Genomic DNA, 19,331 nt, shown 5'->3' with positions numbered 1-19,331 from the left:
TAGGGCTCGGCGGTTGAGGAGGCTCCACTATCGATAAGACGGGCTCAGCGGCAGTGCTAACTGACTCTGTTGGTTCCACAACGGATTCACTTGGTGGTGACACAAACCAATTTAGGGGTCCACTCGTTCTATTACCACAACTACTCTCCCCCTAACCACTAAGATTGGTATAGTAATACTCACACTCCAAGAAGTTGCAATTCATGGTTGTTATTATCTTCCTAGACGACGGATCGAAGCATCTATAACCCTTTTGATTGATCCCGTACCCCAAAAAAACGCATTTAATGGCGCATGCGGAAAATTTTGTTCTTTCGTGTTTCGGAACATGAACATACACAGAACAGCCAAATACTTTAAGGGGTAGAGTGAGGGGTTCGGGTATTTTTGCTAGTGAAGACAACAACTGTAAAGGGGTTTTCATTTTCAAAATTTTCGTGGGAAGACGATTTACCAAATAAACAGAAGTTGCAACCGCTTCAGGCCATAAAAATTTTGGAACATTAGAATCAAAAAACAAAGCACAAGTGATTTCCATAATAATTCTGTTTTTCCTCTCGGCTACTCCATTTTGTTCGGGGGTATAGGGGAATGAAGTTTGATGAACCAACCCTTTATCCACAAAAATTTTTGACATATCATGATTCACAAACTCCCTCCCATTATCAGACCTAAGAGTTTTAATGGTTGTTTGAAATTGAGTCTGGATGAGTTTGTAAAAAATGTCAAATTTTTCATAAACTTCAGATTTGTTTTTCAAAAAATATACCCACGTCATTCTCGAACAATCATCCACAAATAACAAGAAATATCGAAAACCATGATCACCAGTAACGGGCGCAGGGCCCCAAACATCAGCATGTACTAATGAAAAAAGACTTTCAACACGAGTTTCAGTAGATTTAAAAGATTGTCTATGGCTTTTTGCCAAAACACACGATTCGCAATCAAAATTCTTAAGATGAGAAAAGTTTGGAAAAAGATGTTTAAAATAACCGAGAGATGGATGACCATAACGTCTGTGCCACAACCAAGCGTCTCGGGTCACAGATCCGTGAGCCAACATCGCGGCACTGCCTTGGTGAGCCATCTCGTCAACATAGTAGAGGCCTTGACGCTCAGTGCTACGCCTAATTATCCTCCTCGTCCTGATATCCTGTAATACACAAAAGTTAGGATGCATTAGCAGTGTGCAATTTAATTCCTTCGTCACGTGGCTAATAGACATCAATTTATGTGATAGCTTTGGGACATAGAGACAATTAGACAGCCTTAACGTCGGTGAAATCTCAATTGTTCCACTCCCATCTGCTGTTTGTATTTGACTTTTCATAGTACGACAAAAATTCACAAAATCATCTTTATCATGTGTCATAGTGTCGGTGGCCCCACAGTAAAAAATCCACCGATTATCTTTCTCCCTAGACTTTTTTCTCACGGCACATGCAACGGGTAACTCATGTAGTATTTCAAAAGGATTAGGACTTACATATGAATCATCACAACTTATGGGGTTCTTTTCGGAATAGGCAAAGTATAGGGGGCAGCATGCAAACTATGGGGTAATTTTTGTAATTTCGGATAAGTGCAGGGACTAAAATCATAAGAGTTGGAAATTAAAGCATAAGATGGGCTGGGTTTGTGAAACCCTAGCCCAGTACCTCCGTCGTTCTCTCCCTCGACTCGCTCGGCGAAGGCCGCCTGCCCCACGTCGTCCCCTCGTCTGCCGCCGCCGTCGCGCGAGCCTCCTTCCTCAAGCGTTTGCCCACGGACGACGGTCTCTGTTCCGCCGACTCCATCGATTCCAATGGCCAATTTTGCTTTTCCCTTCTGGTTCTCCTCCCACCACTCCGGGAAGCCGATCAGTTTGAAGCATGTCTCTCGGGTATGTTTGTTCATCCCACAATTTGAGCACCACAACTTGGTCTTGTCTGGTTTGGGGGTTGTGCGACAGTTGTTGGTGACGACGAGGTTCTGCCCCTGTCGGGGTGTCGCTTGTTGGGGTGGGAATCGCACGTTTCGGGCTCCAAATCCGAGTCCTACGCTGTTCGTTGCGCCGGTTGGTTCAGGGTTCGCTGCCGGCATGATCTTCAGCCGGGTAGCTTCCCTTTTGATCCACCCGTATGCGACGTCCACTGGTAGCGCCGGGATCTCTTTAAGGATGTCTCTTCTGGTTCCCTCAAATTGAGGGTTCAGTCCGGCCAAGAATTTGTATAATCGTCGGGTGTTGATGATGGTTCGGTATTCACCGATTCCCTTGTCGCAACAAGTGATTGTCTTGGTTTGGCATCGATCAATTTCGATCTACACTCCGTGCAGGGTCCTCCAGTAGGTTTCCAGATCCATATCTCCTTGGACAATACGGCTGGCCTTGTCCTCCAAATCGTATATCATATACGAATCCGATGTATTCTGATACGTTACCGCTAAGCTATCCCAGATTGCCTTTGCACTTTGGTGATATGCAAAGTCAGCCACGATCTCGATCTCCATGTTGTCCACAATCCAGGAGAAGACCACTAAATCGGTCTCCTCCCATTCCAGATATTCCTTGTCCGTTGGTTTCGGTGGTTCTGGCACTACGATGATGTGCCGTAGTGCTCGCCTACTCCCGATGGCAACTCGCATAAGTCGAGCCCACAATGGATAATTCCTTCCATTTAGCTTGAATGCTACCACAACATTCTTGCTGGCTTTAATCTTCAGATCATCGTATTTGACATCCTTCTCTTCTGTCATTTTCAGGTTCCGGTGGTGGTCCTCCGCCTTCTGGCCGAGAAACGGTATTCGGCTATGATGAAATTATATTCTGAGCCACTGCTCTGATACCATGTTGAAAGGGAATTTCATATTCATTGATATTTTGGTATATCTACAATGACGATAGTAGCATGCCTAAATAGGAGAGGTAATATTTACATATGGTAAGATCTTCTATGATTTACCCTAGCTATAAATCTGGAACAAATAATTCTAATTAATTCCACAATCTTCGTGTATCTTCCTTGATTTTAGCTTGATTCTTCCAAAAACTTACTTGATCAGCATTGTAATAACCATGTACCGTCATTGCGCAATCATTTGACATATCATGAACTGGGACCTCACGATCCCCTTTCCTATCTGTGTAACGCCCGTACTTTTTAAGTACTAATTAAAAGGTGTCATGAAGAAATGACGTCTCTTTTAGTTAAATAATGGAGTTTTCTAGGAGACGTGTTTGAAGGACTCGTTGAAAGAATGACGATGAAGTTGCTATTTTTGGCAAGACGGATGAAATACGTGGAGATGGATATATATTTTTTTTTTGGAAGACGACGCGCGTAAATCGATTAATGGTTGAAGGAATTATATTTGGAACAACACCAAATATAAGTCGTGCCGTTAAGCGTTCTTTAATTTTTGTTTGTGAAGAACGAGATAACAAAATTTAATAAAGTCCATTGAGTTTTAATTATCGAAGGAAAATATGAAAACATAAAGTATGAATTTATTTGGGCTTTTCAAAATAAATTAGAGTCCAATTACCTACAAAATAGCTTGGATCCTAATTATGATAAATCCACCAAATAATAATAGTATTACTAACTTGGGCTTCCAAATTAAATTGAGCCCAAGACCTTTTAATTTATTTGGAGCCCAATATCTCTCCAAGAAAATGGGGTAAGCCCAAGAACTCTTCTTCTTTCTTCTTTTTCCTTCCCTCTCGGCCGGTTCCTTTGTTCATGAAGACCCTCCGCCTTTCAAACCTTCCATCTTCCTCATTAATCCTACAGGCCAAGGGTCACACAATTTAATTATATCAACCCCTTCACTCTTCACAATCTTTAGCCATTCCAATCAAAACAGAAGGAAGAGTTAAGGTGAAAGCATATGGCCTATTGTAAGAAGACATTGGCGCTGATCGGGATGACGGCAACGACTTCTGCTCCGATCAGCTGCCACACGAACGGCAGACAGCAGCAGCACGGGCTGCACTGTAACAGCGACGAACAGTGGCTGACGCGGCGCTGGACAGAGGCGGCGATGGAGGACTGGACGGCGACGACTCCTACTCCGAACAGCAGCCTCGCAACCAACGGACAGCAGCAACAACGGGCAGCAAGGGCTGATCGTGACGGCGATGGACTCACGGATGGAACGTGGTGACAAAGAGCCACCGCAGCAGCGGCTGCTCGGCGATGACGGCCAACCGAGACAGCAACAGCGCCGCGAAGCAAAGGCAGCGGCGAGTTAGAATGAGAAGTGACGAGGTTGAAAGAGAGGCCGAGAACGGAGGGATAGAGAGGGAGAGTTGCTGTCAAAATTGAGAGATAATTAGATGGAGAGAAAGAGTTGCAGCAATGTAAGTCACGTGAGAAAGAGGAGATGATTTGGGGAAGATTCCAATTGATGAGGAAATTGGAAATTATGCAAGGAATTCATTGTGCCTTTGCAAACTGATGCGGCGCAGACTTTGGGAAATTCTTTTTTTTTTTTGGGAAGAATTTAAAATGGAGGAAGAGGCGAAATACCGATGGTGAAGAGGAAATGATGTTGGGCCACTTTTGTTTGGGCCTCAGAAGAAAATTAATTTGGTGGAGAATTAAGGTGGCCAAGAAGAAAATTAATTTGGGCCAGATTACAAATTAAAAAAGATAGGCTAAGGGAAACACTCATGATGACGAAGGCTTTTCACGCACGCTTTTCAAAGATGGAATGAAGCACAAGTTAAAGCTTTAAACGATCGAGGTGGGCTTTACTACTTAAATTCTTTTATTTTGAAATGATAGGTTATGGTGAAATAAGGGTGGTTTAAAATAGTATGTCATGCCGTATTTTATGTTTTGAATTGCCTATCTGATTGTCTACTTGGATAATGTCCTACTAGACTTTGATGGTTAACGAATTCGGGTCTGACTAGGGAGTGAGTCCCTACTCAGACTAGTGCACTGATGGGGATCGTGAGCCGTCCTTTGTGGTCGGCCGGTCCAGTGATCGAGTTTGTGGCCACATTCTCGTTTCACATGATGGTTCAGATATGGTATATGATGGAGGATGATGTTTGTCTGCGCAGACACTATTTTTAAGGAATGATTTTTAGTGTTTCTCGGCCTTTTAAAGTAAAACCCGAGTTTCACTCAATGATGGCTTGACATAACTTGATTGATAAATGTATTTCGGGCATGAGTTCACTGAGTGCATCAAGTACTCAGCCCCTGCATATGTTTTCCCTATGTGCAGGTTGAGCGTGGACGGAGGACGGAGGATGTTGAGCATTGGACGGAGACAGTATTCCATAAATGATCTGGTTACTATTGTGTCTTCATACATAGTAGTAGCTAACTCTCAAAATGCTTCCGCTACGTCAAGTTTTAGAACTCTGATGTTTTCTTTATTCCGTTGGATTATTTTTATTCAAACTATGTTGCTTCGTGATCTGAGACTATGATTTGATAATGAAGTTTCGTCTTTTGATCTACATATCGTACCCCTTTGATTGTTTTCCCCCTTCTTCCCCGCTTCTTAATTCCCCCACTAGTCGTGATCCACCGTGCTTTCTATCCTTAGGAAGTGCGGTCGTGACAGAATGGTATCAGAGCAATTTTTCTTTCCGCTCTGGACCGAGAGTCCTTTATTCAATCTAGTCTAGACTCGTTTCGCTAGACTAAAAGAGTATTTATTGAAGGCTCAACATTCCGTCTCGTCGCGCTCAACAAGAGAGAAGGTAAAATGTTTTGAAATGAGAAAGTTTTCGAGAAAGCAAGGTGATAAAGTTTCTGAGAAAGAAAGATAGAAAAGTTTTTAAGAAAGAAAGATGATGAAGTTTTGAAGAGGAACGATGGATTGTTGTTCTACATGAAAGATGAAAGTTGATGTTAAAGTATGTTTTGAGTTTTAAAGTTTAAAGTGAGATGTAGAAATTTTGTTGAAAGTGTGAGAGTTTAAAGAAAATTTTTATTTCAAAAGTTTTGATTGTTAATGAAGTTCGAAAGTGTTTGCTTTGGAATGTTAGAATGTTGTGTGTTATATTTGGTTATCCTGAAGTATGAATGGTTTGATGTTGAGATGTGAGATGATGAGGAAATGTTTTTGAATCCCGACTTGGTGATGAGGAGACTACATGGGAACTCGAGGATAAAATGAAAGAGAAGTACTCGGAGTTGTTCGTTAGAGATGAGCAAATTTCGGGACGAAATTTCTGTTAAGGTGGATAGAATGTAACGCCCGTACTTTTTAAGTACTAATTAAAAGGTGTCATGAAGAAATGACGTCTCTTTTAGTTAAATAATGGAGTTTTCTAGGAGACGTGTTTGAAGGACTCGTTGAAAGAATGACGATGAAGTTGCTATTTTTGGCAAGACGGATGAAATACGTGGAGATGGATATATATTTTTTTTTTTTGGAAGACGACGCGCGTAAATCGATTAATGGTTGAAGGAATTATATTTGGAACAACACCAAATATAAGTCGTGCCGTTAAGCGTTCTTTAATTTTTGTTTGTGAAGAACGAGATAACAAAATTTAATAAAGTCCCGTGAGTTTTAATTATCGAAGGAAAATATGAAAACATAAAGTATGAATTTATTTGGGCTTTTCAAAATAAATTAGAGTCCAATTACCTACAAAATAGCTTGGATCCTAATTATGATAAATCCACCAAATAATAATAGTATTACTAACTTGGGCTTCCAAATTAAATTGAGCCCAAGACCTTTTAATTTATTTGGAGCCCAATATCTCTCCAAGAAAATGGGGTAAGCCCAAGAACTCTTCTTCTTTCTTCTTTTTCCTTCCCTCTCGGCCGGTTCCTTTGTTCATGAAGACCCTCCGCCTTTCAAACCTTCCATCTTCCTCATTAATCCTACAGGCCAAGGGTCACACAATTTAATTATATCAACCCCTTCACTCTTCACAATCTTTAGCCATTCCAATCAAAACAGAAGGAAGAGTTAAGGTGAAAGCATATGGCCTATTGTAAGAAGACATTGGCGCTGATCGGGATGACGGCAACGACTTCTGCTCCGATCAGCTGCCACACGAACGGCAGACAGCAGCAGCACGGGCTGCACTGTAACAGCGACGAACAGTGGCTGACGCGGCGCTGGACAGAGGCGGCGATGGAGGACTGGACGGCGACGACTCCTACTCCGAACAGCAGCCTCGCAACCAACGGACAGCAGCAACAACGGGCAGCAAGGGCTGATCGTGACGGCGATGGACTCACGGATGGAACGTGGTGACAAAGAGCCACCGCAGCAGCGGCTGCTCGGCGATGACGGCCAACCGAGACAGCAACAGCGCCGCGAAGCAAAGGCAGCGGCGAGTTAGAATGAGAAGTGACGAGGTTGAAAGAGAGGCCGAGAACGGAGGGATAGAGAGGGAGAGTTGCTGTCAAAATTGAGAGATAATTAGATGGAGAGAAAGAGTTGCAGCAATGTAAGTCACGTGAGAAAGAGGAGATGATTTGGGGAAGATTCCAATTGATGAGGAAATTGGAAATTATGCAAGGAATTCATTGTGCCTTTGCAAACTGATGCGGCGCAGACTTTGGGAAATTCTTTTTTTTTTTGGGAAGAATTTAAAATGGAGGAAGAGGCGAAATACCGATGGTGAAGAGGAAATGATGTTGGGCCACTTTTGTTTGGGCCTCAGAAGAAAATTAATTTGGTGGAGAATTAAGGTGGCCAAGAAGAAAATTAATTTGGGCCAGATTACAAATTAAAAAAGATAGGCTAAGGGAAACACTCATGATGACGAAGGCTTTTCACGCACGCTTTTCAAAGATGGAATGAAGCACAAGTTAAAGCTTTAAAAGATCGAGGTGGGCTTTACTACTTAAATTCTTTTATTTTGAAATGATAGGTTATGGTGAAATAAGGGTGGTTTAAAATAGTATGTCATGCCGTATTTTATGTTTTGAATTGCCTATCTGATTGTCTACTTGGATAATGTCCTACTAGACTTTGATGGTTAACGAATTCGGGTCTGACTAGGGAGTGAGTCCCTACTCAGACTAGTGCACTGATGGGGATCGTGAGCCGTCCTTTGTGGTCGGCCGGTCCAGTGATCGAGTTTGTGGCCACATTCTCGTTTCACATGATGGTTCAGATATGGTATATGATGGAGGATGATGTTTGTCTGCGCAGACACTATTTTTAAGGAATGATTTTTAGTGTTTCTCGGCCTTTTAAAGTAAAACCCGAGTTTCACTCAATGATGGCTTGACATAACTTGATTGATAAATGTATTTCAGGCATGAGTTCACTGAGTGCATCAAGTACTCAGCCCCTGCATATGTTTTCCCTATGTGCAGGTTGAGCGTGGACGGAGGATGGAGGATGTTGAGCATTGGACGGAGACAGTATTCCATAAATGATCTGGTTACTATTGTGTCTTCATACATAGTAGTAGCTAACTCTCAAATGCTTCCGCTATGCCAAGTTATAAGAATTTCCTTGATTTCCTTTGAATTGTCAAACTATGTCATTCACGTTGCGTACCTTCGAGTTTTGAAACCTTATTGATAAATGAAATTTCATCTTTTGATCGATATGTCGTACTCCTTTTGATTGTTCCCCCTTCTTCCCCGCTTCTTAAATCCCCCACGAGTCACGATACCCCGTGCTTCCTATCCTTAGGAAGTGCGGTCGTGACAATCTGATTCATCATCACTCGTAGATCTTCTCCTCCAAAATTTGGGTATTAAACGAGTTACCCCTCTGTTCTCTACTGACACCTCTTCACTGTTTATTCGTTCAAAACGAACAGCACTTACTTTTCTAGCATTACCTGCTAGTATCTGCATCAATCATATGATCTTACATTAGTAATTAACGAAACTATGCACTAATTTCAAGAATAAAATAAATATTATCTACAAGTCATTAAGAAAAGTTTATTTCTAGGGTAGCTTCGAGTTCCAGTACTCCCTCCATCCCCATAGAGTATGAACTATTTTTTTTTTCATTCGTCCGTAAAGAGTATGAACTTTATAATTTTAAAAAATTCAAACAATGTGGACCCCACTTATACTACCCCTACACGTCATTTTATTTACAACTTATACCAGTACCATTAACACTTATACCATTATAATAATGTGGACCCCACTCTCCGCTAACATTATTTCCACTCCCCTTTCTCCTTCTCTCTTACTTTTCCTCTTATTTATTAAAACCCGTGCCGAACCCAAAGTTCATACTCTTTGGGGACGGAGGGAGTAATATTTATGGTTTCAGATAATGCACAACGCAGAGAGTTACATTTGTTAACACTAAGGACTCGTTCGCTAAGCCTGTTTTGGGCTGGGCAGAATTAAAACAAACACAGAATTGATAAGGCCTGGCCCACTTGCATTAGATTATACACCGATGTTCACCTTTTCATATATGGGCTCCGTTTTGATAGTAACAGTAATTCCGAATTAGTTAATTGGCCGTCCATTCACACCGAATTTCCCAAATTCACCCCAACCGCATTCTCAATTTTCACCACCCCGACCATTATGAACAAACCGCTGCTTTTCTGTTCGGTGGATTCATTTTTTTCATAGCAAGGAGTCGTCCTCCCATTCGAAATCACACACCGCACGCAGTAGACTGGAGCTTCAACTCGGGGTAATCTCTCCCCACCCCATTCGATTTTGGGTAAAATCATCACCAAAGTGCAATTGCGTGCTCCGTCGTATCCTATTACATCGAACATGTCTCACATTTGATGCATCCCTTATGGAGTTCCTCGCAAAGCTGCACTCGTGGAATAATTCTCGGTTGCCGTTAATTTCGGCTACAATCGGCTATGATTTTGACACTTGAGAGGCAAGCCATAATGTGTTTTGTACGATTTGCACGGTGGAAGGCCTCGCGCTTGCGCAACGTTATGGAGTGTACAACATCCTAGGTGGTACTTCTCAGCTCCTAGAGGTGGTATCGGGAATGCCGAGGGCTACACATATCTGATGTGCCCTGATGCTAATCGGCTATAAACACAATGGATCTTGAAAATTAGGGTTTAAGCTCTATGTCATGGCTTCTGTAATTGTTGGCATATACCGGCCTTCTATGTGTATAGTGCGTATTAATGTGCATACATCGTGCTGCGGCAGCATGTGGTTGCTTCGAATGCATACTACTCGGCATGTAAAAATGTGAGTGTATGTTGCTACATCTATAACAGAGCAGCTGCCATCATCAAGTGCATACATAAACATCACCTAATATGCATATTTTTAGTTCATAAACAGACCAACAGTCGAGGGACGACTCCGTACATCAAACCAAAACACAGTGCTCTACCTATTACAATACTATGGATTTTTGTCCACCTTCCAAAACGTAGGTCCGACAAAATGAGATGCAATTCCATGGCATTGCTATATATTCTAGCATAGCAGAGTTTAGGACCTAGTCATCACTATATGACTTAGTTAGAAATTGGGACGCCTGATATTGTGTGTCCACCAACGGAGAGGCGAGTTTGACGCAACGGAACTCGCATTGGGGGATCGAGTAGAGGGACCAGCTTGTTCTGTCTTCGCTGCAACTGGCTTTGGCAAAACCTGGCCTGTCTCAAGGCGAGTTACCAGCCTCCCATCCGGGCCAATGTCTATGAAATACATGCCCATGTCATTGGTCGACTCCTAATCAATTGGAGGTGCGACATCTGCCGGAAATAGTTTGAGGGGGGACAATACCTGGCGAGTTCACCTCTACTTCGAATCCACTCACCTCGTAACAGCTCGGTTCATCAGTAGGGATCTCCTCGGTGCAGTCAGAAAGCACTATCACATAAACTTCTCTTTCCTTCTTGACGTCGTCCATTCCGTACAAGCATGCCAACTGCGGGAAGTGGGGATCATCTCGGTGGTAGTACGCTGCCGCAAATGGAGTTTTCTACACAAGTATCATTGATCAGGAGTTGCACGCACACTGTATAAAACATAAAGGAGCATACTTACCTTCAGAATTTCCTCCCATATCTCATCAGGCGCACGCACAAACTTAGCCTCCACGTCATACGATGCGCCTTTGTAACCCACAACCGCCTTGAAGGTGGTGTACCTCTGCTTCAGGAAGTTGAGCCGTTGTTTGATGTCCACCTCGGTCAGCAAAATTTTTGTTTTAGTCTTCACTGCGTGCTGCGCCATCAGTATGAACGAAGATGGAAACTCATCTAACTTCCATTGGGTCTCCCTTTTCAGCTTGATGATCATGTTTAGTACAATCTCATCGATCTCCAAGGTCCAGTTGCCGTAGTACAGATACACAGCTTGTTGAGGAATAAGCATGGTGTTAGTGATGGAAGGAATAGAATGCAAGTAGTGTGACTACTCGTGGTGTGAGGCTGCTATTAAATAGAGGTTGCACATTCATTAGTTTGAAAGACTGGTATCTACTTCCCTACATCAATTCACTGGCCACATACTCATTTCATCTCACTGTTCTTGGGCCGTTGGAATGAGTATTTATCACAGCTCGCTCACCACCAAAAAATGCCCCAAGCAGCTTATTTGTTTCCCCATTTATGAGACGATGAGTAGGTGGGATTATTTCCTCATTTATTTGCTTATTTGACTTGTATACATCTATCTGAAGTAGGGTATTAGCCTACTTACATAATGTGAGTATTAGAGGCTAGATTTGACGTATATCCACCTCCTTTTGCGGAATAGATATAAAAAAGGAAAGGAGACAACTCAATTTATAAAAGGAACTTATTGAAAGCTCATCTAATTTCATTGATTACTTTAATTTATGGGAATACATTCACCACACGTATTTGAGGGGTCCCACTTCTATTGCAAATAGCCAACATTGACCATTTACACGCATCAAACTTTCATCTCCCGCGCATCCGCAATAAATTGCATTCAAATGTAAGCAAACCTCAGTTTCACACCACTTCAAATAGAGGTAGGAAAAACGTGAAGGACATCTCAATTCGGAGTGCTCTCAGGCTGCAGTACGAGGTAAGTAGAAATATTTACGATCGAGCTTGTCAGGCTGTGTAGAGTTGGAACAGCATTTTCACACTGGGTATTGTTATCGTCGCTCTACTTGTGCTTGATATTGACCTCGCAAAAACCGCCAGGCTGAAAATTTTCGCTCTATGCAAGCCCAATTGTAGTTCAGCCGTTTATTTTGGTTTATTCTGTTTTTAGTTTATTCTTTGCTTTGATTATGTGGTTGTGTGATGGAATTATGTATTGTTCCCGACTCGGTTTTTGAATAGATGTAATTCAAGTGCATGATTGAACTCTTTTTCATAATTGTGTTCTTCATTTGTGTTAACTCAAATGAAGGGTAAGGAATATGAGAATGCCTTCTTCAATAATGTGTGTTCATTTCTGATTTGGTTGAATTTGTGCCTTTTGAATTAGGTATCATGGCTGATCCCACACGCCGTAGTGGAGTTCGGTCGCTAGAAATGCCATCCCATGGTTTGTCACTCGCCACCTCTACTCTTCCCCTAATGGAAGGGTATTGTATTCAGCAGTTTGACATTGTTCTCATCGTTTATGTGCCTGGACAGCAAAAACAGACACTCAGCCATGGAAATTTTGAAAAGGTGATCGAACCCGGAGGATATGGAGTGCCTGAGAAGAGGAGATATTGGCTGCATCAATGGGAGGCAATCGTCCAGCTACACGAGCCTGGCAAAAATACTAGGCCGGAGTGGCGTGGGATTCAATTCGGATGGGCAATATATGATTGAATGCGATGACGATCAGTGGGAGGCAATCGTCTAGGTATTGAAGATGTTTATTTGGGTGCTTAGATCTCTCAGTTTCGACCAATAGATCAGCACAAAAATCGCAACACCCTGGTATTTGTTGCTTCTATTCTGATGTCATCGTGTGACTGTGTAGGCTGATAAGGATGCGAAGTTCATGCGGGGCAAGTCATGGCCGTTATGGAAAACATGGAAGGCCATTTTCGTAAAGGATCGTGCTAGCGGTGCAGGGGTAGAACAGGTTGATGATGCGGTGAATCGTCTGCGTGGAAATGGTCCAAGTGGTAGCGAGGTCAATGAGAACGAGTTCCTAGGCTTTGAGGACCATGATTCCGACAACCTGGTTCATCTATCACAGGCGTCGGGCTTTGAAGGCTACAGCTCCGGTAACAATGGCAAACAAACTTCCATCAACAAGTCCGGCGAGAGTCAGAAGCGCAAACACGATGGAGCCGATGCAGCACTTATGGAATTCCTCTCAAATCTGCATACTGAGACAAACGTTCGGCTCGAGGTGATTTCATCGAGAATCGGCTATGAATTCAATCTTGGAAAGGCTAAGCAAGATGTTTTCGACAAGCTGGAAACTGTGCAAGGCCTCACGCTCGATCAACGGTACGAACTGTGCAACATCTTAAGCGACAAGCCGCAACGGCTTGAGGTATTCATGGGAATGAGAGCTAGCGCTCGTCTTGGATAGCTGTTGAAGCTTATCGAGGAGAATCAGAAAGTAATGTGAAAGGAGATTAATGGTGAATTACGTTTTCTTTGTTGCTGCCTTTCTCGCTTGGGCCAAACTGATGCATAGCGTGCATTAGATCGAAAACACATATTTTGGATGTAGCTAGTGTGTATTAGGATATGAACCTTTGTTGACTATGTGCTCTATCGAGCAGTTTGTACAGCTCATATTGTATGAAGTGATGCGTATGCTATACTTATGTGTTTCTCACACTGTTACTCTTGTTTTGAATGCACACTAGTCCACACAGCAATGGTGCAAATAAGTGCTGAAAAAATTCAACACCCCGAAGCAAAACCCATCCTCCAAAAAGCCGGGTCGGGCGTTTTGCCCTAGCAATATCGCCCGCCCGCGCGTTTCGTTCTGAATTGCGCAGCTTTAGTAAATCGGTCATAACTTCCTCATCCGGGTTCCGATTGAGGCATGCAAGATACCCACGCGAAGCTCTTTCGACGATGAAAACAATGATGGTTTGAGGGGTGGATTTGGATTTTATCTTCATAGTGAAATTCCAGTTTGAATTAGATCTCTGAATCCGGCTTGACTCCTTGCCATCTCTCCACCTTATTCTCGGACCCCAATCAACCCATGGCCCGTGATGTCTTGGTGATTTATGATGTTGAATATCTAGATTCACATCATAACCGCTGCCTCCATGTATAAAATGGATAATGGAATTAAATCGTAAGTATTGCTATTGCACTGATTCATAAAGCATTTATTTAATGGACTTGGTTTAAAAATATATTGCAAGCCTCAAAACAAGCAAGAGAAATAAAAGACACTCTAATTGGTCATCTACTGGAATCACTTAAACATGCCCGTCCATGCCCGCGGAATCATCTACTGATGCTATTACGCACAAAAACAACATGTAATCTGGCAAAATATAAAAGGATCACGAGAAGGGCTGATATATACTGGCGTAAATAACAAAAAAGTGCTATCATATGCTGAATAAGATGCAGTTCACAGAAGCATGCCTATAATTATTCCCACTACTACCAACACGACGGCCATGAACCCAAGCTGCATTAGGGTCTTCAAATCGTTCGGTGTTGAAGCGCGGCAGCAATGGCCACCGCCTTTATATTCACCAGCACTGCAGTTGGCATAATATCTCTGTTCTTCAGCCATAACTGGTTTTCCCTGTCCTTCTACGCCACTTTTACCTCCCTGTCCCAGCCCCCGGACAGCCTCGTCGTACCACTGAAATGATCCAACATGGGTGAGTTTGTCGGGACATTTGAAGTAGTAGCGTCCTGCATTGGTAGTCATTTTCCCCGCACGGCGCAACTCCATCTTCCCCCTGCCACATCTGCATTCGGGTATGCCGACGCCCATTACAATCTGTTAATACATTACATTGGAAAAAGTCAATGTGGAGTACAATTGGACTTGGAATATGCGCATGGCAACACATTACTATAACAGAATGCAGTGCTATTTAAATTGTTTCAAATACAAAGTTGGTCACAACGTCTGGGTGGATCTAATAACATGATAGCAACAAACTCTATCTATTGTTCCACATGGTCATTGCGATGGAGTCTCTAAACTGAGTCCATTTTGGAGTTGGGTCTACATAGTCTATGTAGTCAGGCTGTGTACAATCTTGAGCCGGGGCGATTGCGGAGCTCTCTCCATCAACCGATGCCTCAAAGGGGTCATTGTTCATCTCGAGGCAAATAAAATTATGGAGAAGGAAACACGCCATGATTAACCTGATTTGTGTTTGAATTGGGTAAAAAGACGCACTATGTAATATCCCCCAACGCATCTTCAAAACCGCAAAGGCTCTCTCGATTACATTCCTAGCCTTGTTGTGCCTCATGTTGAACAATTCCTTCGGATTTTGTGGCTGTGCATTCCCTATGCCCCATTCCTTGAGGTGGTATCGAACCCCTTTGTACGGCGTCAAAAACCCGTTGCTATTGGCGTAGTCGTTGTCACATAAATAGTAACAGCCTAAAACGGTCCACAGAGTAATGAGATTGCTACGTAGTTAAACCCAATACCTGAAAACCCGACCAAAATAATATCCAACGCCCTCAGAAAAACGATAGACCAGGCTGCATACCCTGTGGAACTCTTAGGCCGTTGGGGCGCGCCACAGCATCCCTGAGTACGCGAGAGTCACCGGCGGACCCTTCCCAACTAGGTAGGAAATAAACAAACTGCATATTGCGATCGCAAAGAGCCAAGGTGTTCGTTGCAATAGTCCCCTTTCGCGTGCGATAACGCTGTTTGCCACTGTTGCTAACCAGTACGTTGATGTGTGTATCGTCGAGTGTACCGAGACAGCCCTACAAGAACAACCGTTTACAAGCATTTACAGAAACCGAGATTGAAACAAGTTAGACATTGCTGGAGGAAAGATTAAATACCTTGAACCATTTCCATCTGTGATCAATGCAATCATCCGGCACGGGTGTAGGCTCCGACAATAACACTCTGTGGAGACTCAAAACAGCCCCCAAAACCTTGTTCATGTAGTGGGACACTATCGAACAGGACCTAAAAAAACTGAAACGACAACACGGTTTTTATTGTGATGCGCTAAGACGCCCAAAAAAATCACCACATGTTCTTCAATGCCTATGCATTTCCTTGGTCTCAAGCCTCCCTGCTCAGTGAGGATGCAACACAACTTCTCAAATGTGTTGCGATCCATTCTTAAGTTAGCTATACGGTCAACATCAGTGACATTAATGAGTCGTTCCAAGTGTATCAATTGCTGAGGAACCTTACTTATCAAGCTGTATTGCCTCGCATGTTCAATGATCCTACGCCTAGTACGGTTTGTGTGGGCTCTGATGTAACGATGTACGAGAATGGTGCGCTCTACCCGGTATAATAGCATGATGTCTTCAAGCATCATCAGTAATCTCGCGGAATTATCTGGAGTTCTCATCGTGGCTATGGCGCAATGGTAGTGTAAAATGTTTGGTAGGCTGATCACCAAATAAGTACCTGACTACTCTTTCTATATGATACATATGCACACATTCAAAAAAAATTACGGGCAAAACAGAAGAACAGAGGGAATGGTGGAATTAAATTCAAAATTATATGAAACTCAAAGGTGCATATTATGACGGGCTAGATAATCAAAGCACCCCACAGAAATTAATTTAGCACAACAAAGCACACAGTTTTCATTACAAATTCAAGATCAATTGCAACATAAATGGGCAGAAATAAATCAAATTTCTGGAGAAATCCTCCACACCGAACGCGTCCTAATTGCCTTAAAAGGGTGAATTAGATAGGTACACCTAGCCTTCTTCATATATCATAATAAGTATGTATGGTACTTCAAAACATGAAGGTTGGGCATTTTACTATTTATAAGTTGATACAATTCCACTGATCTAGTTTTTACCGCTTATAATATTAATAGGGGGAGTAAATGGAAAATTAAACAAACCTCAAGCTTAAATAATTGAGTTTTCTCATTTTCTTCTTGCCGGTCGGATAGTTAACATGGTCCTCTTGATTTTCTCTCTCAAGGACTACTTGTATTGTCTCACCTGTTCTCGGGATATATCCGAATGCCTCGCAGACAAAACCTGAAATGGTTTCATATTGATGACCCTGCACCAGAGGGAAACAATGTCAACAAAAATAACACTGAATTGCAACTTTACAGAGTTCTGGATTTGCAAATAGACAAGTATTACTCAACTGTTTCCCATCTTAGAAAGAAGATGTGCTAATAATGTCTCTCGAACATTTAATAACTAATCATTAGTATATGCAAACTGCTACTACCAACCATTCTTCAAACATGTAATGTTAATTGTATGCAAGCTGCTATTCGTCATAACTCATCAAAAAGAAGATTTCTATTTTACCTCCAATTGGACCAATCACATTTGAACCTCAAGTTTTCATAACATAGGAACAACATAATACCGGAAGAAGAGTATGCATCGTAATTAAAGTTTTGAGAAAAGATTAGTGTGCCGTGATTATCATTAAATCAGAAAGCACTGTTTGAAACTAAAGAAAACATGCGCAAATTGAGAGTACCTCTGGCATTTTAATGTGAAGTTCTTCAGAGAGCTGATCTATTGATGTATTGGCATCCACATCATATATGCCTTCAGCACGCATGACAACATAGCCAGTCTTTTTTCTGGATTTCCTCCTGTCATAGCAAGTAAACAATAAAATTTGTTAAGGAAAACTAACGCTAGTTAGAATGTAACTTATATAATTGAATGAGATCTTTAAATGCAAGCGAAAATAGTCCTGGATGAGCAATAACAATACATTTGAATGCCTCCATCTATAATTGTTCTCGGTCATCAGTTTAACCACCGTGTGCAAGGAATTCACCTTTTGATCAGCAATCAAATTACAATATTTCTAGGCCATGACAAAACTTTTTATCAAGAAGAATATTCTAAAGGACAATGGAAAACAGTCAAGAAGAAATAAGAGTCACCATCAATCACCAGAAATCCTTCAATCCAAAGGTATCGTCGTCTGGTTGATTAGAGCTGTCATCAAAATACCTCCTTGCTTCGTTTCTGGATTTGTATCGGGTATCCATCCCAACAGATCTCGACACTTGCTGGTCCAATCAGCATACCAACAGGAGAATCACGGCCAGTGAAAACATGACCATCTGCTCGCAAACCCAACAGGTTTTGAACATCCTGTAATGTCACTGTAGCCTCTCCAACTGGTAGGTGGAAAGTGTGAGTCTCTGACCTCCAGCACTCAATCAAGGTAGCGATAAGCTCGTTATCGATCTTCATCGGCTTCTTACACTCCAGCACACCGTTGAACCCAAATATGTCAAGCCAATGCCTCACATTGTCATGCAATTCCACCTCTCAAACCTTAGTTTTCGTCCGGCGAACTCTAAAACTATGCTTTGTGCCATCTACCAACAATGTATTCGAAATGTGCTTATGTTGACAATAGAGCACTGATGGATCCTCGGGTCCATAAAATAACTGTATTCCAGTACTTGAAGATGTCATCTACTTCAACATATTAACAAAACAAGAATTATAAAATTAACTATTTCATGGGGCTAGAAATAAATGTAAAAGGTAAACACATTAAGACAGGCAAATAGCAAATTCAATTCCATAATTCAACAAATTCACTAATCTGTTTTAATCAATATAATTAGACATTGCAAAAATTACTCAATCTAATCAACCCAATAATGGTTAAATACAAGCTTCATTTCAACCCACATTCTCATTTTCCCCGATAACAAACAAAATCACAACACCAAGCATCACAAAAATATCAAAAACCATATAAAAGAATGAATTTCACCAATACAATCCATTAAAAATAACAAAACAACAAAGCATAGACCTAAATTGAACAATTTAGTTATAAACCCTAACTCACGAATTTGGGAAAAACCTATACAAAACATGCAACAAACAACGAATAAGGGAGAAATGTTCAAAGATTGAAGAAAACTTACCGATATAATACCAGGAAATGGAAGAAATCACCAGAAATTGAAAGAAAATCGCGCTGCCTCTTCTTGAAGACTCTCGCGCAGAATGATTTTATGCTACTGGAACTGGTTATTATGTTTGAAACAGAGACGCATGACCCTTATGCATTTTAGGCAAAGACGCATGAGGGTCATGCGTCTTTAAATAAAAAAAATTTAAAAATATATGAACGCATAAATGTAATGCGTCTTTCCGTAAAACGGATGATGCTCATGCGTTTCATTAACAGACGACGCATGAATATCATGCGTCGCTCACAAACTGGGATGTTAAAAAAATGACAGTAATAAGATGGAATGGCTAATGTGTCTTAGAACACAAAAAGAATTAACTCTAAAGGTTAGCAAGTGATCCAAACTAACAAGGAATGCGAATT

General features: G+C 41.8%; 3 protein-coding genes across 14 annotated transcripts; 1 reads left to right on the top strand and 2 right to left on the bottom strand.

Annotated features, from left to right (window-relative positions):
• Positions 1-10,121: 10,121 nt before the first annotated feature.
• LOC121751698 lies at positions 10,122-11,656 on the bottom strand. Its single transcript, XM_042146499.1, has 3 exons — positions 10,941-11,656; positions 10,677-10,875; positions 10,122-10,588 (listed from the first exon to the last, which is right to left on the bottom strand). The coding sequence occupies exons 1-3, from the start codon at positions 11,268-11,270 to the stop codon at positions 10,410-10,412; spliced, it is 708 nt and encodes a 235-aa protein (XP_042002433.1). The 5' UTR covers positions 11,271-11,656; the 3' UTR covers positions 10,122-10,409.
• A 51-nt stretch (positions 11,657-11,707) lies between these two features.
• On the top strand, positions 11,708-13,667 carry LOC121751699. Of its 3 annotated transcripts, XR_006040150.1 has the most exons (4): positions 11,708-11,951; positions 12,363-12,422; positions 12,515-12,731; positions 12,852-13,667. XR_006040150.1 is itself a non-coding variant. In XM_042146501.1 (3 exons), exon 3 carries the CDS (start codon positions 12,873-12,875, stop codon positions 13,413-13,415), a length of 543 nt encoding a protein of 180 aa, XP_042002435.1. In that variant the 5' UTR covers positions 11,711-11,951; positions 12,363-12,731; positions 12,852-12,872; the 3' UTR covers positions 13,416-13,667. The 3 variants fall into 3 exon arrangements, 2 of the variants coding, with proteins under 2 accessions (XP_042002435.1, XP_042002434.1); XM_042146501.1 differs by having other exon boundaries at positions 11,711-11,951; positions 12,363-12,731; XM_042146500.1 differs by having other exon boundaries at positions 11,711-12,422.
• Positions 13,668-14,230: 563 nt separating this feature from the next.
• On the bottom strand, positions 14,231-19,041 carry LOC121750708 (DUF21 domain-containing protein At1g55930, chloroplastic-like). 10 transcript variants are annotated; one of them, XM_042145298.1, is made up of 7 exons: positions 18,919-19,041; positions 17,911-18,454; positions 17,493-17,610; positions 15,845-17,054; positions 15,538-15,763; positions 15,216-15,425; positions 14,231-14,807 (listed from the first exon to the last, which is right to left on the bottom strand). In XM_042145298.1, exons 4-7 carry the CDS (start codon positions 15,947-15,949, stop codon positions 14,626-14,628), a joined length of 723 nt encoding a protein of 240 aa, XP_042001232.1. In that variant the 5' UTR covers positions 15,950-17,054; positions 17,493-17,610; positions 17,911-18,454; positions 18,919-19,041; the 3' UTR covers positions 14,231-14,625. The 10 variants fall into 10 exon arrangements, with proteins under 10 accessions (XP_042001232.1, XP_042001233.1, XP_042001234.1 ...); XM_042145294.1 differs by lacking the exon at positions 14,231-14,807 and adding an exon at positions 17,736-17,831 and having other exon boundaries at positions 14,880-15,425; XM_042145296.1 differs by lacking the exon at positions 14,231-14,807 and having other exon boundaries at positions 14,880-15,425; positions 15,845-16,107; positions 16,209-17,054.
• Between the last annotated feature and the right edge of the window lie 290 nt (positions 19,042-19,331).

Source organism: Salvia splendens, chromosome 10, assembly GCF_004379255.2.
Source record: "Salvia splendens isolate huo1 chromosome 10, SspV2, whole genome shotgun sequence".
In the NCBI taxonomy this organism is placed as follows: Eukaryota; Viridiplantae; Streptophyta; class Magnoliopsida; order Lamiales; family Lamiaceae; genus Salvia; species Salvia splendens.
The sequence above is the reverse complement of the archived record's forward strand: the minus strand, read 5'-3'. Positions and strand labels throughout refer to the sequence as shown.

What these genes read in the sequence shown, in the direction of transcription:
- LOC121751698 (XM_042146499.1), bottom strand. Translation starts at nt 11,270, where the DNA reads ATGCTTATTCCTCAACAAGCTGTGTATCTGTACTACGGCAACTGGACC. An exon ending in TATGGGAGGAAATTCTGAAG is followed by an intron (nt 10,876 to 10,940) that starts GTAAGTATGCTC and finishes ATACTTGTGTAG; the next exon opens with AAAACTCCATTTGCGGCAGC. An exon ending in AGTAGAGGTGAACTCGCCAG is followed by an intron (nt 10,589 to 10,676) that starts GTATTGTCCCCC and finishes TGTATTTCATAG; the next exon opens with ACATTGGCCCGGATGGGAGG.
- LOC121751699 (XM_042146501.1), top strand. Translation starts at nt 12,873, where the DNA reads ATGCGGGGCAAGTCATGGCCGTTATGGAAAACATGGAAGGCCATTTTC.
- LOC121750708 (XM_042145294.1), bottom strand. Translation starts at nt 15,949, where the DNA reads ATGAACAAGGTTTTGGGGGCTGTTTTGAGTCTCCACAGAGTGTTATTG. An exon ending in ACAGATGGAAATGGTTCAAG is followed by an intron (nt 15,764 to 15,844) that starts GTATTTAATCTT and finishes TTGTTCTTGTAG; the next exon opens with GGCTGTCTCGGTACACTCGA. An exon ending in CGGCCTAAGAGTTCCACAGG is followed by an intron (nt 15,426 to 15,537) that starts GTATGCAGCCTG and finishes GGACCGTTTTAG; the next exon opens with GCTGTTACTATTTATGTGAC.